Here is a 13,250-nt window from a genome sequence, read left to right as displayed (position 1 = left end):
AATAGAAACTTCTAGTAGAGCTCTATCCAACACATGAAAGACCACGCCTCGATGCAGAGGCGATGTGGTGGTCTCCACCATGTTCTGTGCTGCTGTAAGTCCTGCTAACAAAACTCTACGCTTGGCCACAGTAAGTCTGGCAGAGGAGAGATCATTCAAAAATAGTAAAGCAGGTGAACAGGGTTTTGAGATTTAAAATCAATCAGAACGTTTGGAATAGTCTATAGTCTATGTATGAAATTCGAGATCAGGATTTCTTGAACACAGCCTGATACTCTCCCATACCCTGCTCCAGTCTAGATCAGGGCTAATCTCATCAAAGTCTGCTTTCCATATGGCGCCCAGTGCAAGCGGCTGGTAAGAACTGTAAAGCCTTGAGACATGACCCCTAACTTTGGGGAGGTTAGCAGTAGTTTCCTTATTGGTGATACAGTCAGAGGGCTCTGTAGTGGGACCCCCAGGACCTTAGGCAAAGATCGCACTTGTTAATAGAAAAGAAAGTTGTTCTTGATGAGTTATTTTTGGGGACAGTGATCCACACAATACATTAATATTCTTTTCCTGCCAAGGAACGAAATATTGTGGCTTTTTATCAGTTTGTAGTTTTTCATGACCAAAAATATTGATTCCAGGATCCCAAGGAAAAGGCCCCCCACCCACATGTCTCCCCACTTTTCCTCATACGTTGATCATTCTAATGATTGAACCGTTCTCATCTGCTGACGGATGTCGTTTATACGTCTAGAATGTTTTCAAAGGAGTGGATGCTACCAAGCCCTCGTCTAGCTCCCGCCATGAAACGGATCATTTTGAATTGAACCAGGCAGTTAAAGGCCTGAGTGTGACGGCCCAAACATAAAAGGTACAGTCGGGAAGGGAGAGACCTCCCTCTTCTCGGTCACGTTGAATCGAGCGTTTAATTCGAGGTCTCCTGCCATCATCTTGACATACTTTGTAACAGCAGTTTGGAGTTTTTCCCAGTATTGACATGGCGGCGTGAGTGGGATCATTGAGCTAATGGACTTCACTTGTTACTTTTACTTGAAATCATTCAAACTTTTAGATTTTTGATTATTTAAAATTCCAAAAATGATTCAGAATCCTCTGGAAAGTAATCGATGCATCTAAAAATGGATGTTGTCCCCCGCCACGAGGTCGGGGACCAAAGATGTTTGAGCTCATCATTTATTTATGGGCACTTATGAGGCGGCTGTGGTTCAGCGGTCGACCTCTGATTAGAAGATTGCCCCTCCATGTGTCGAAGTGTCTTTGGGGAGGATGCTGACCCCCACCCTGTTTCTGGTGGTTACAGGTTGGCGCCAGCAGAGCCGCCATCAGTGTGTGCATGTGACTAAGGCAGAACTTTCTAATGGATAAACACTGACAGCTTGGTTGAAGCTAGACCTCTCTACACATGCACAGAGCAATGCTTTTCTTGTAAGGGGGGTTGGGGGGGGTCTTCCAAAATCTGAGACGTTCATGAACGGCGTTTTAAAAGTGAGGAAATCCGGTTTGGTTGAGGATTTCTGTGTAAGAACGGTTGTTGGTTCGTAACTTCTCCACGGTGACTCTATTTCTGGTTTTAATGTCCATTGGCCCACACCATCACACTGCCCCCACCAAGCTAATGTTCCTCTGGGAATCAGCACAACTGTCAAATCTGTTCTTAAATTCTGCTTGTTTTAGGTCGTTGGCTCCAAAGAATCAAAGGGTTAATGAGACATGGAGGTCAAATCAGAAGACGGCCTCAGCCTGGTACCAGAGCTGCTTCTGTACATCAGTAATGTTCAATCCATCAGCTCTACCTGATGAATATGTTCTGCATATTCTTACAAATGTCTTCCTGGCAAATGTCCATTTCCTGTTTGTCTGATTGGACAATGGCTGCAGAAGAAAAGACCTGCTGGTTTCTGTTGCTGTTTGAAGCCAACAAACATTTAATGTCATCCGCCTGCACTCAAACATCCACCGAGTCACCTCTCTGGTCACATCTGTCCATCATGACTCTGCACCTGATCCTGCAGGATCAAGAGGTTCTTGTTGATCAGACTTCCTCTTTTATAGTTTTTGTAACTACTCAGAGTCTGTAACCTGAGTCAGCTTTGGATGTGGGACACGTTGATCCTCCAAAAACTCCCATGTGACTGTTTGTGTTGTTTATGACCTGAGAGGAGATTCATTCTGGACAAACTGTAGTTTAAGGAACTGTCTGTATGCAGACGATGTTCTCTTCAGTGTGAAAGGTTTTCCCAACCTGCGTGATCAGAAAGACGTCTGCCAGATAAGACTGATCCTTTAGGTTTTAACTGTAAACACGAGCTGGACCATTAAAACTGTTTACTTCCTGTTTAAATGAAATGAAGTCAATTCAGTCGTGATACTGGACGCCGCCATGTTTGAGCCAGATATCACGTTTTGATCGTGGGGGTCAGCAGGCTCCACCCACTTTAGTGAGGTATCTGATTGGTCAGTTTATAACAAATAATAGAATAGTTTAAGTATTTGAGCCAGAACGTTTATTCTGACCAATAGAACGACTGATAACAGCTGGTTATCTCTACATAGAAGTCTACAGGATTCTTGCTTCTTGGAGCCACTTCCTGTTTGGAACACCAGGTGGGAGGGGCCACTCAGTCTAGTTGTCTTACACATTCACTGGTTCTAAGCTGAACTTGAAAGATTCTGACGTTGTGAGACTCTTAGATGATGTTAAGTCTAGGATAAACTCAACATGCGGTAAAGAAGCGATCGAAGCGTCCCGCTGCTCTCCCACCGTTCAAATCTGGAGATGCAGAATCAGAAAAGGTCAGAAGTCTAAACCGCCGGTCCACAGAATGCATCTGCCTGTTGAACGCAGCTCGTTCTACATCGCTGCACGCTAAGACGGTTGGAAAATGATGCTGTCAAGTTTGACTCGGACATCAGACGCTCAGATTCACAGACGGTCAGTGAAGGGAACTCGGTGGTTGAAACGGAGGATTCAGGCCAAGAAGTTTTCTGGGATTCATGATCATCTCTGTGTGTTTTTAATGTCTGCCTCACAGGAAATGGTCTTTGAGTGGGTCAGGCTGTGAAGTTTTCTCTGGACTTTGATGACAGTAAACAGATCAACTCGAACAAACATGTCCACCGCGCAGGAGCTTCCTTCAACAGTCCTCACTGCGTGAACGAGTCGTCCTGATGACCTCTGCTCTGAAGCAGCGTCTTCATCTGCTGGACGCTGAAAGGTTCATTTTGGTTTTCCAAGAACTGAGCTGGAAACTGAACTCTAAACCTTCAGAGGATTAAATTCAGTTGATTTTTGGATCTAATCATGACGTTGATTAGAACTGATTTGGCTTTTGGTGAATCTTAAAGTTGAGTTGATGTTCTGTCTTAATGAATGAAAATAGTCTTTCTTCTTTGTAATACGTTACATATTTCTCAGAATAGTTGAACAGTAAATAGAGTTTAGAATGTATCATCATGTCGGCTTCTGGAGGAACTTGTGTCTCCTAAACAGAGCGGGACCTCCTGTGTGAAAGGCTGAGCGATCTTGAGGGTTTCATCATGCAGTCTGAGGGAAAACACGCAGCAAACATCTGGTTTCACTTTGGGGGGTTCTCTGCTGGGAGGAACATCTATTTCAGTGGAAGCAGAACTCCCTCCTGACTCCTCCATAATGAGATGATCCTAACTGCAGCGCCGTTCTATTTACATCCTGTTAGTCTGCAGACTTTTGTCCAACTTCACATGATAGAGTCTGAAGATTAATCAATTTAAACTCCTACGATCCGATCAGATCCATCAGTCTGAAGCCAGTGACTCCTAGAATGGATCCATACCGTTATAAAATAGTTTTAAAATGAACTTTGTCGATCATGGAAGAAACCGCTTGGACTGAGACACGTTGGGTTTATTTGACTCTAAAGTAAAAACTAGAGCTGGGTATCGACTATTATTTAAGAAACGATTAGATTAGATTCACAAGAGTCTGAATCGATTTGATTCCATTTTTTCTTCATTAAAAGAAAATGTTCAAATGTTCCAAACGTGTCAGTTATTTCCAGTCTTGTTTTTGCCGTGTTGGTTCAGCAGCAACAAACGTGGCATTCCCTTCAGGATATGAATGTCATCGATAATTTGATAATTTGAAATTGTTTTTTTTTGCCTCAAAGGTTTTCTGGCTTCTAACCGGTTCAGCCAGAAAAACCAGAATCCTCCCGGATTGATGGGATCGTCAAAAGCATCGAGTCTGTCCGTTATCGTCTGTGATTTGATGAACAAAAGAATGTAATCCTGAAGGTTTAAAAAAGTGAACGTTCATTTTTAAACTTTTAACACCTCAGGCGTCGCCGGGAACGTAAAATCTTTAACATGCTGTAACTTTTGAACTGTTAACATGATCATTCCAGCAGATCCTGAAGGAGAAAAATCTGCTGGAATGATCATGTTAATGTTGTTAATCAGAGAACATAAAGACTGGAGCTCCAGCAGATCCACTCTCTTTTCACTTAGACTGCTTTGAATGAAAACTCTTTTGTAAATGAGAGAGTGACGTCTGGAGTTTGGTAACTGTGTTTGGAGGAAGTGGGCAGAAACGCTTTAAAGTGAACTGTGTGCAAATGAAACCGCTTTACTTCTCTAAAGATCCTCCTGACTCCTCCTCCTCTTTGGTCAAACCCATGTTTGCTCCCTTCAGCTGGGTGTGTGGGCGGGGCCTTTGACTATCTCCTCTGGGTTCTTCATCACCTGCTCATTCATCCTTTCTTTGATTTTTTTTCCCCTTCAGGTGATTCCAGTGCTCCTTCCCCCCTTCCCCCGCTGCTTGTTGCCCCACGAGACTGGAGGTGAGCATGGGGTAAAAGAGCTGACGCCCCCAGACGACTCGAGCTGAGGAGGCCTGCTCACCTGCGCAGGTGAGCTCTGTGCAGACAGGAAACAGATTTCATTGAAGCTTTAACCACAAAGTTATTTGCATGATCAGAAAGTTGTTTAGGCCTGAGGCGTAAACCTGCTTTTCTGCTTAATAACCAACATGCCCCGCCCCCTCAGAGAGAGGCGGCGCCTTTCTGACGAATCAGAAATGAAATGGGTCAAGCACCATCAGGCTGATGAAACAAACCTGTTTTCAGGCCACATGTTCTGTTTTTAGAGGTTTTCTGACAGACGGAGGAATTACTGTGGAAAACCAGCAGAGGAACACTTTGACAACTAAAAACAAGCAATTATCTCCAGGCCTTTCAAAATAAGAGCAGAAAAAGAAAAACACTTTAAAATGGGAAAAACAACAAAAACAAATCATTATCTACAGTCCTTTCAAAATAAAAGTAGAAACACAAACAGAAAAACACTTTGAAATGTGAAGGATGACTGAAAACAAATGATTGTCTTAAGTCCTTTCAAAATAAGAGCCGAAAGTCTGTTTGGAAAACTGATTTAGATTCCTATCAATAACAGCCATCAGTCTGACAGTGCGGCCCTGACCATCACCCCTCCACCTCCGTGCATATGTCAGCTCAAAATGCCTGCGTGGTGACAACACTGCTCTACATAAAGAGAGTTGTCGTGGCAACGTTTGACCTGGATCACAGAGATCTGACTTCAGTTCTGATCTAGTTTCATCCGTTTGACCTGCCAAGATAAGATGACACGCCGAGTTCCCGTCTGTTTACTGTGATTATGAGCGCCGGTTAGACGAGAACGCCGGGTGGGCGGGGTTTAGCTGAAATCTGTCGTTATTATAAAACATTTATCATCCAGACTTTGAATGGCGTCATGTTGTCACTCTGATAAAACATCCGTCTCTCCTGGTGTTCTCGGAGCTGCAGCGGCTCCGACGCTCTCTGTGCTAAAGGTTAACTTCAGGGGAAGTGAGTGGAGCGGGGACACGGCGTGCACACCGCGCACAGTGTTTTCTCCTCCTGAACCTCTGAGCGTGGAGGGGATGTCACTGCTCTGGTCCATGAATCCAGCAGACGGCCCACCTTCCTGCTCCCACTCTCTTCCCAGAAGGACGCTCGTCTTTATGGGAAGTGCTTACCAGGAAAGGCTAATTATACATGCGAGTCAGGGAGGGGGAGGGGGGTCGGAGGAAGACGGCGTCTGTGCTCGTTCCTGGACCATCATCATCATCATCATCATCTGGAGCTGCTGTTCTCTAAATTAAAGGGAGAGAAACTGGTGGGGCAGCTGGGGAGGGGGCGGTGAGCTGGAGCGAAGCGGTTGCTAGGCGACGGAGAAACACAATCCAGGATCCGGTCCTCTGCCCCGAGGCCCGGCGCTGATCCGTTTCAGCTCATCTGGAGGAGGAAACCTTCACAGAAGAAATCTTTGTTCCGATTCTTCAGTCCGGGAGTCAGGCGGACTCTGAAGACGGCCAGGAGTTCTGAGAACCAATCGGGGTTTGAGGAAACTCCTCCCTCCTCCAGGAGGTTTACAGGAAAATCTCTTCTCCCTTTAGAAAGTCGACTACCTTCAACAGCTGCTGTGACGAGGAAACATAAAGCTTTAAAATAATATCAGTAATGCAAAATAATTAATTTATGCCTCAATAAACTGAACTAACACTTTAAGCTCCAGTGTTTGTTCGGAGATTTACTGAAACTTTTCAAGCGTTAACTTGATAATTCCAGTAGAGAAATGCGGCTCAACGAGACGCTTTTCTCCTTCACAATCTACTGGAATCGTCATGCAAACTCAGGAATCGGCTCATTCCGGAGTTTGCATGAACACTTCACTGATGTAAAGTTCCGCATGTCGATGCAAAAGTGCTTTCCTGTAGAATGACATCAGGACTGTTAAATGCTGGAGCTGAAGCAGCATCTTCAGGAATGTGAAAACACGACGAACAATAAAGTTTTCTCCACGGTGGAAGGTTCTGATGATCTTTCAGCTGAAGTTCTCGGAATAACTGAAATTTCCTGAAGGAGGTGAAAGTTTTCCAGACAGACGAGCTAAAAAAAACACCTGAAAACACGGAAGAATTTATCTGAATGTTTGGGTTCAAAGGTTAACCAGAACCGAGGCCTCTCGTTCCATCAGACGTTTTACATTAACTAACGTGAAAGTGACCTTGGTAAACATCAGCAGGACTTCTCCTTCTCGTTGGGGTCGTGTTTGAGTTCCTGTTGTCGCTCCGCAGACAAAGAGTCGGGAGGTCCAGAAAACTGACGGTTCATGTTTGGAGACGAGGACGGCGCCGGCGTGGAGCCTGAGGCGCCGGACGGTGTCGGTTTAGGATCAGCAGGAAGTCAATGAAGAACTGGGCTGTAAATTTGAAGGAAAAAATAAAGTAAATTAAAAAAAAGTTATAAATTAAAAAATAAATAAATGAAAATTGTTAAAAAATGTTAATTTGGAAAAAAATTTAATAAAAAACTTAGTTTGAAGAAAAAATTTAAATTTGAAAAAAATTTAAATATAGCAAAAAATGGAAAATTAAAAAAAAAAGTTAACACATTTAAAAAAAAGTGTAAACTTGAAAACAAAAATTGCAAATTTAAAATATATATATATATATTAACTAAAATAACAAAATTTTAAACTTTTAAACAAAATCTTGATAATCTGGAAAAGCATCACTGTAAAATTAAATCTTGAATAAAAATAAAAAGTGAATCTAATAGTTTCCTGATAAAAACTGAATGTTTGCGTTTTTTTTCACTTCTATTTTTGTTTCTCCCTCTTTGCTCTCAGGTTTGAGTGTTTTGGGGTTTTAACGTGTTTTCACGTGTTTTAACGTTCAACGTGTCCTCTCTCCGTTCAGGTGCGGTCCAGCCTTTCTGTCATGGCGGGAGTGCGGAAGAAGCTGAAGCTGATCATGACGGTGACCACGGTCAACCTCTTCATCTTCATCCTCATCTCCAGAAGCAGCAGCCAGGTGAAGAGCGCTCACAGCAAAGTCCACATTCCCTCCAAGCCGTTCTGGGCCAAGCTGAGCGCCAGCCCCGCCTTCTGGAACCGCCAGCAGCAGATCCTGGACTTCCAGAACAATCCCGTCATCTGGGCCAACTCCAGCGCCGCCGACCTGCCCGACTGGCTGAACGACACCAGCGCGACCTCCGACCCCTGCCGGCCTCACTTCGGGGTCACCACGCAGGTGAAGGACTACAACACGCTCCCCAGCCGCTTCAAGGACTTCCTGCTGTACATGCGCTGCCGCTCCTACCCCGTCCTGATGGACCAGCCGGACCTCTGCAAGGAGCCGCCGTTCCTGCTGCTCGCCGTCAAGTCGCTGGCGCCGCACTTCGACCGCCGCCAAGCCATCCGCCAGTCGTGGGGGCGGGCGGGCGTTCTGGCCAACAGGACGGTGGTCACGGTGTTTCTCCTCGGCAACGCCACGAGCGAGGACCACCACCCCGACCTGTCGGAGATGCTGCTCTACGAGAGCGCCAAGCACAGAGACATGGTCCAGTGGGACTTCCGGGACTCCTTCTTCAACCTGACCGTCAAAGAGGTGCTCTTCCTGGAATGGATCCAGGCGCGCTGCTCCGGCGCTCGCTTCGTCTTCAAGGGGGACGACGACGTCTTCGTCAACACCTACCGGATCGTGGACTTCCTGAATGGCGTTTCCGGGCCCCGAGCCACAGATCTGTTCGTGGGCGACGTCATCACCAACGCCGGGCCGCACCGGGACAAGAAGGTCAAGTACTTCATCCCGGAGAGCATGTACGTGGGCTCCTACCCCCCGTATGCCGGCGGCGGGGGGTACCTGTACTCGGGGGACATCGCCGCTCGCCTTCACAACGTGTCCAGCCGCGTGGCGCTCTACCCCATCGACGACGTCTACACCGGCATGTGTCTGCGTAAGCTGGGGCTGGCCCCCGAGAAGCACAAAGGCTTCCGGACCTTCAACATCGACGAGAAGTACCGCGCCAACCCCTGCGCCTACAAGAGCCTGATGCTGGTGCACCCCCGCACGCCGCAGGAGATGATCAAGATCTGGTCCTGGCTCAGCCGGCCGGACCTCATCTGCCAGTGACGGGGCGGGGTTTAGGTGCCAGAGCGACGGCGCAGGAACCGCGGCAGCCTGAAGGGGGCGCCGGGGAGGCTCCACCCCTTCAGGTGTTCCAGGTGGCGTTTGGATTTGTATCGACGAGCTAATCTGCTTTCCTGCTGAGTCGGCGTCTCACACTGAGTCCAAATATTTATATCACAACTATTTATGTGCCTGGAAGTGCTTTAACTCGTCTCTATGCTGTATTAGGGCGCCGGGGGGCTGGGGGGGTCTCTGCATTTCAAACTAGAGTCCCGGAAGACGGCGGCTTCCTCAGAAGTCTTCCTCACTGCCTCAGAGGAGCGTTCCAGGCCTGGAGGGGTCCCGCCCCCTGGGGGGGTCACCCTGCTCTTTAGTCCTCCACGTCTCTCATCCAGTGTTTGTTTTAAGGTGAATGATTCATGAAGTGTTTGGGTTCAGCCCCCCCATTTCTGTAAACCTGCTCTCCAGAGCCCCCCCTGCTGGTCGGGGATGGGATGATTCCGTTTTAACTGCAGCTTCTTTAGTTTTGCTCCTTCACGCCTTCAAACCAGGATCAGTGAACACAGGTAACGCTCCGGGGGCGGGGCTTAAACACTGAAAATCTGCTGCATCTCCTCACCTGAAGTGAAAACTCGTATTTCACGGCACACTTGGTTGGCTCAAATGTTTACATGCCGTTCTTACTCTGTTCATTTGTCCTCTAGAAGGATCTCCAGCTTCAAACGTCCGTCTCTGAAGCTGGTTTGAGTTTAGACTCTGAAGGAACTAAAGATGTTTCTTCTGAATGTAAGACATGATCTGGGCTGTCGGGTTCAGAACAGAGAAAACACGAAGCTTGGTTTGGTTTGTACTGTACCTGTAAGCATGTGTTCCTCTTTTAAAAGGGTTTCAATAAAGGAGATATTTGTGCTTTTGTATATTCGTCTCCATATTTCACTATCGGAACTGAAAACTGATTTTATTTATGAGAAAATGAGTTTAAATAAAGGTTGATGGATTTGAAGACAGAAACTCTTAAGATGTTTTTCTCCCTATAAGATGTAATGAGCTCCTCATCCAGCAGGTGGCAGCAGAGCTGCACTTCTTTAAGGGTTCTGCATCCTTTTTATTTATTTTTTTACGTCGGTTTGGGATAAAAAGTTTGTTCAGATTTTTTTAATGATCTTCAGATGTTTTCATATTCATGCTGTGGATCTGCAGGATCAGAATCAGAGGACCGGAGAGCAGCAGCTTCTCCTGTTTACCTTCATCAGTGCAATGAGGGACGCTGTCGTCATGGCAACCAAATCCCTCCGGTGACTGCAGTGTCTCACTGGAGTTCTTCAGTAACAGTTTATGATGTGAAACATTTAAACTGTTATATTGATAAAAATCATTTCAGTTTCTCTGCAGGATGTTAATCAGAAGATTGTGGTTCTTAAAGTTTGGTGCAAAGATATAAATATACATTCATCTAGTTTATAATGGACTATACAGCAGATTATTAGTTATTTATCTTAAGTAGATTATTTTAAATGTTTAACAGCTTCCTGTATTAGTGATATGAGACCAACAAATGACATAACCAAACAGGAAAAAGGAGATTTATGGTTCATGAGTTTCTGATTTTTTTATTAGACAAAAATCCAGAATAACTTAAACAAGGAAAAGTGAATGACCAACTGTATTTTTAAAAAATGAGTTAAAATTATTCACATTTTTCAAAAATAAATGTGTTACTTTTGACATCATAACGGACACATTAAGTGTCTATTTTGATCAAATCTTTTAATGTTCTTCACTCTACATGATGGATTAAAATCCTGGTTTTTGCATCAAATGAGCAGAGAATTCCAGAGACTTTTTTGCTTTTTTCAAACACTGATCCTGATCATTTCATTTGAACAAGTTTTTATTGAGTAAAATCTTAATCCACAGAAAATGTGAAGGAGTCATCCTTAAATGTCGCCACTAGGGGGCGTGATCCATTGATTTGGTGTTAATGCTGAGGATTGTGACAGGAAGTTCATTTGACATAAAAGCTCAATTATTAAATCTAAACTTTTATTAGCGGTCCACGTTAAGAGTGATTTAGAAATGATGTCAAATTTAAATAAACTTTATTTTCATCAAACTAATGAGACACAAACTAAATAACTAAAGAGACAGTAAAGGTTTGAATAGCAACATGTAAATGGAGTTCAGACGGAGCAGAGTGAAATCATTTCTAGAGTTCGTGGTCTCAGAGACGGTTCATTAAACAGGTAATGTTCTCACCTGCTTCAGGATTCACGTCGTTCATAACTTCTCTGACCATCAGCTCCTGTAAGCTCCTCCCATCAGCTCCTCCCATCAGCTCCTGTAAGCTCCTCCCATCAGCTCCTCCCATCAGCTCCTCCCATCAGCTCCTCCCGTCAGCTCCTCCTCTGTCCTGAGTCTGCAGTCAAGCTCATCTGCTCCCAGTTTTCCACATTCCTCCATTGAAACCAGATTTATGCTGGTTTGTGAGCCAGAATGAAGCTGGCACGAGTCGTGCACGAGGAGCAACGCTGGAGTCTGGAGAGTCAGCGGCAAGAAGATTCGACATCAAAAGAGTTTAAAATGAAGCTACGGACAGAAATGGGACATGAAGACAGAGACGTGCAGGGAAGTTCTGTCGCTTCACTAAAGTTTTGATCATTTTAAGAAACTGTTGATTCTCCTCGATCCTAAACAGACACGCCCCCCATCAGGACAGGATTTTATTTTATTTACATCTGAAATGAAAGAAATCCATTTTAAAACAATAACATAAATCCATCTAAAGAATTTGGAGGATTTAATATAAATGATCATTTCTGCCTGTTATGTCAAAACTCGTCTATGACTGTAACTCGGTTCATATATTTTGGAGGATTTATACGGTTGGATTTCAACAGAAACACAGATTCCTTCATTTATCTACATTATTATTCAGGATGGTTGTATTAATAAAAGCAAAAGAATACAGTTTTTGATTCATAATTTATTATTTTTGTGAAAGTTTTCTTTCATAAGTGTCATTTTTTTTAAATAAGCCCCAACTTTTAGTTTTTCAGAAGCGATTTGAACCTTTTATGTCAATCCTTTCAAAAATAGAAAATAAAAACACTTTGAAACATTTGGATCATTTATCCGTTTATTCAATCTAGAGCCTTTTTCCTTCTTACTTATTTAGAATTTTTAGTTTTTTTAGTACATTAGGTGTAATTTATTTTTTATTTTATATGTTTTGTATTTTCTTATTTGCTGCTCAGACTTTATTACTGTTTGTTTCTTATTAGATGATCCTTTCATTTTGTCATTTTCACTGTGGTCTATAATGTTGAATTAGTTCATAAAAAGAAAAAAATAGTTTGATTAGTTTGTAGTTTTTGTGCCTCAAACATTTAAATAAACTTTTAGTCTTACTTTTATGAAGATAAAATCCTTAAAGATGAAAACCATCTCTCTGTGTTTTAATTGTTCAAAAGTCCTTTCTGGGATTTAAAATCAGGATTTCTGAAGTCAAGTTTGAGTCTTTTAAATCATGAGAGAATGTTTTATCAAATTAATCAATAATCAATAAGGACTGAACATTGAAGGAATCTGCACTGATCTGATCCGAACTGGATCATAAACTCTGTAGGAGGGATTATATAAATTTGCTTATTCATGCTCATTTTGAAGAAATCGATCGGACTCTACTAGACTTTAGTGAATAATCACTGTATTTAATGAATCAAATGAGACATAAGTCACAATGTATTTCATTATTTCTGTGATGACTGATTCTTTTGTCTTGTGTTGTTCACAATTTATGCTTGAAATAAACCAAATCAATCAATCAATCAATCAATCAATCAATCAATCAATCAATCGTTTCTGATGCATCTCAACATGATCCCCAGAGGTCTGTATGTCACTGAAACGCTTCAGCTTTCTCTGATGCATGTATGAATCTTTATATCCGTGTATTTCAGCAGGCGGGATGAGGAAAAGTCCGGTTCTGGTGAGGATCCGGTCCGTCTTTTCGTATAACAGACCTAGAAAACAGCTGAGCAGCTGATCTCCAGGAGAAAGGGGCGCTGTCCATCTCTCAACCTCTGTTTTAGTTCTGTTAACATTGACCGCCCAAGAGGGAAATTAGCCTGAGGATATAATCATATTTGTTTTAATGTTTATTAATATGCATTATTACTTTCTCAATACATTTATTAAAGAAAATTTAAACTTTCTTCTTCTCTGATGTTTGTCCAGCCAGGAAATGACTTCAAACTGAACTACTGTTTTATGATTTGTTTTCCCTGTAAGG

At 43.4% G+C, this 13,250-nt stretch overlaps 1 protein-coding gene across 2 annotated transcripts in view; it reads left to right on the top strand.

Annotated features, from left to right (window-relative positions):
- b3gnt2b (UDP-GlcNAc:betaGal beta-1,3-N-acetylglucosaminyltransferase 2b) overlaps window positions 1–9,966 on the top strand; it is a 26,714-nt gene extending 16,748 nt beyond the window's left edge. Inside the window, exons 2-3 of one of the 2 annotated variants that reach the window (XM_024297364.2) lie at window positions 4,772–4,898; window positions 7,748–9,966. In XM_024297364.2, coding sequence (XP_024153132.1) covers window positions 7,769–8,962 — 1,194 coding nt within the window. In that variant the 5' untranslated portion in view covers window positions 4,772–4,898; window positions 7,748–7,768 and the 3' untranslated portion in view covers window positions 8,963–9,966. The remainder of the gene's footprint in view (window positions 1–4,771; window positions 4,899–7,747) is intronic. The other variant, XM_036215502.1, reaches the window with a different exon arrangement.
- Window positions 9,967–13,250: the final 3,284 nt, after the last annotated feature.

Source organism: Oryzias melastigma, linkage group LG15 (genome assembly GCF_002922805.2).
Source record: "Oryzias melastigma strain HK-1 linkage group LG15, ASM292280v2, whole genome shotgun sequence".
NCBI lineage: Eukaryota > Metazoa > Chordata > Actinopteri > Beloniformes > Adrianichthyidae > Oryzias > Oryzias melastigma.
This window is presented reverse-complemented; position numbering and strand designations above follow the sequence as displayed.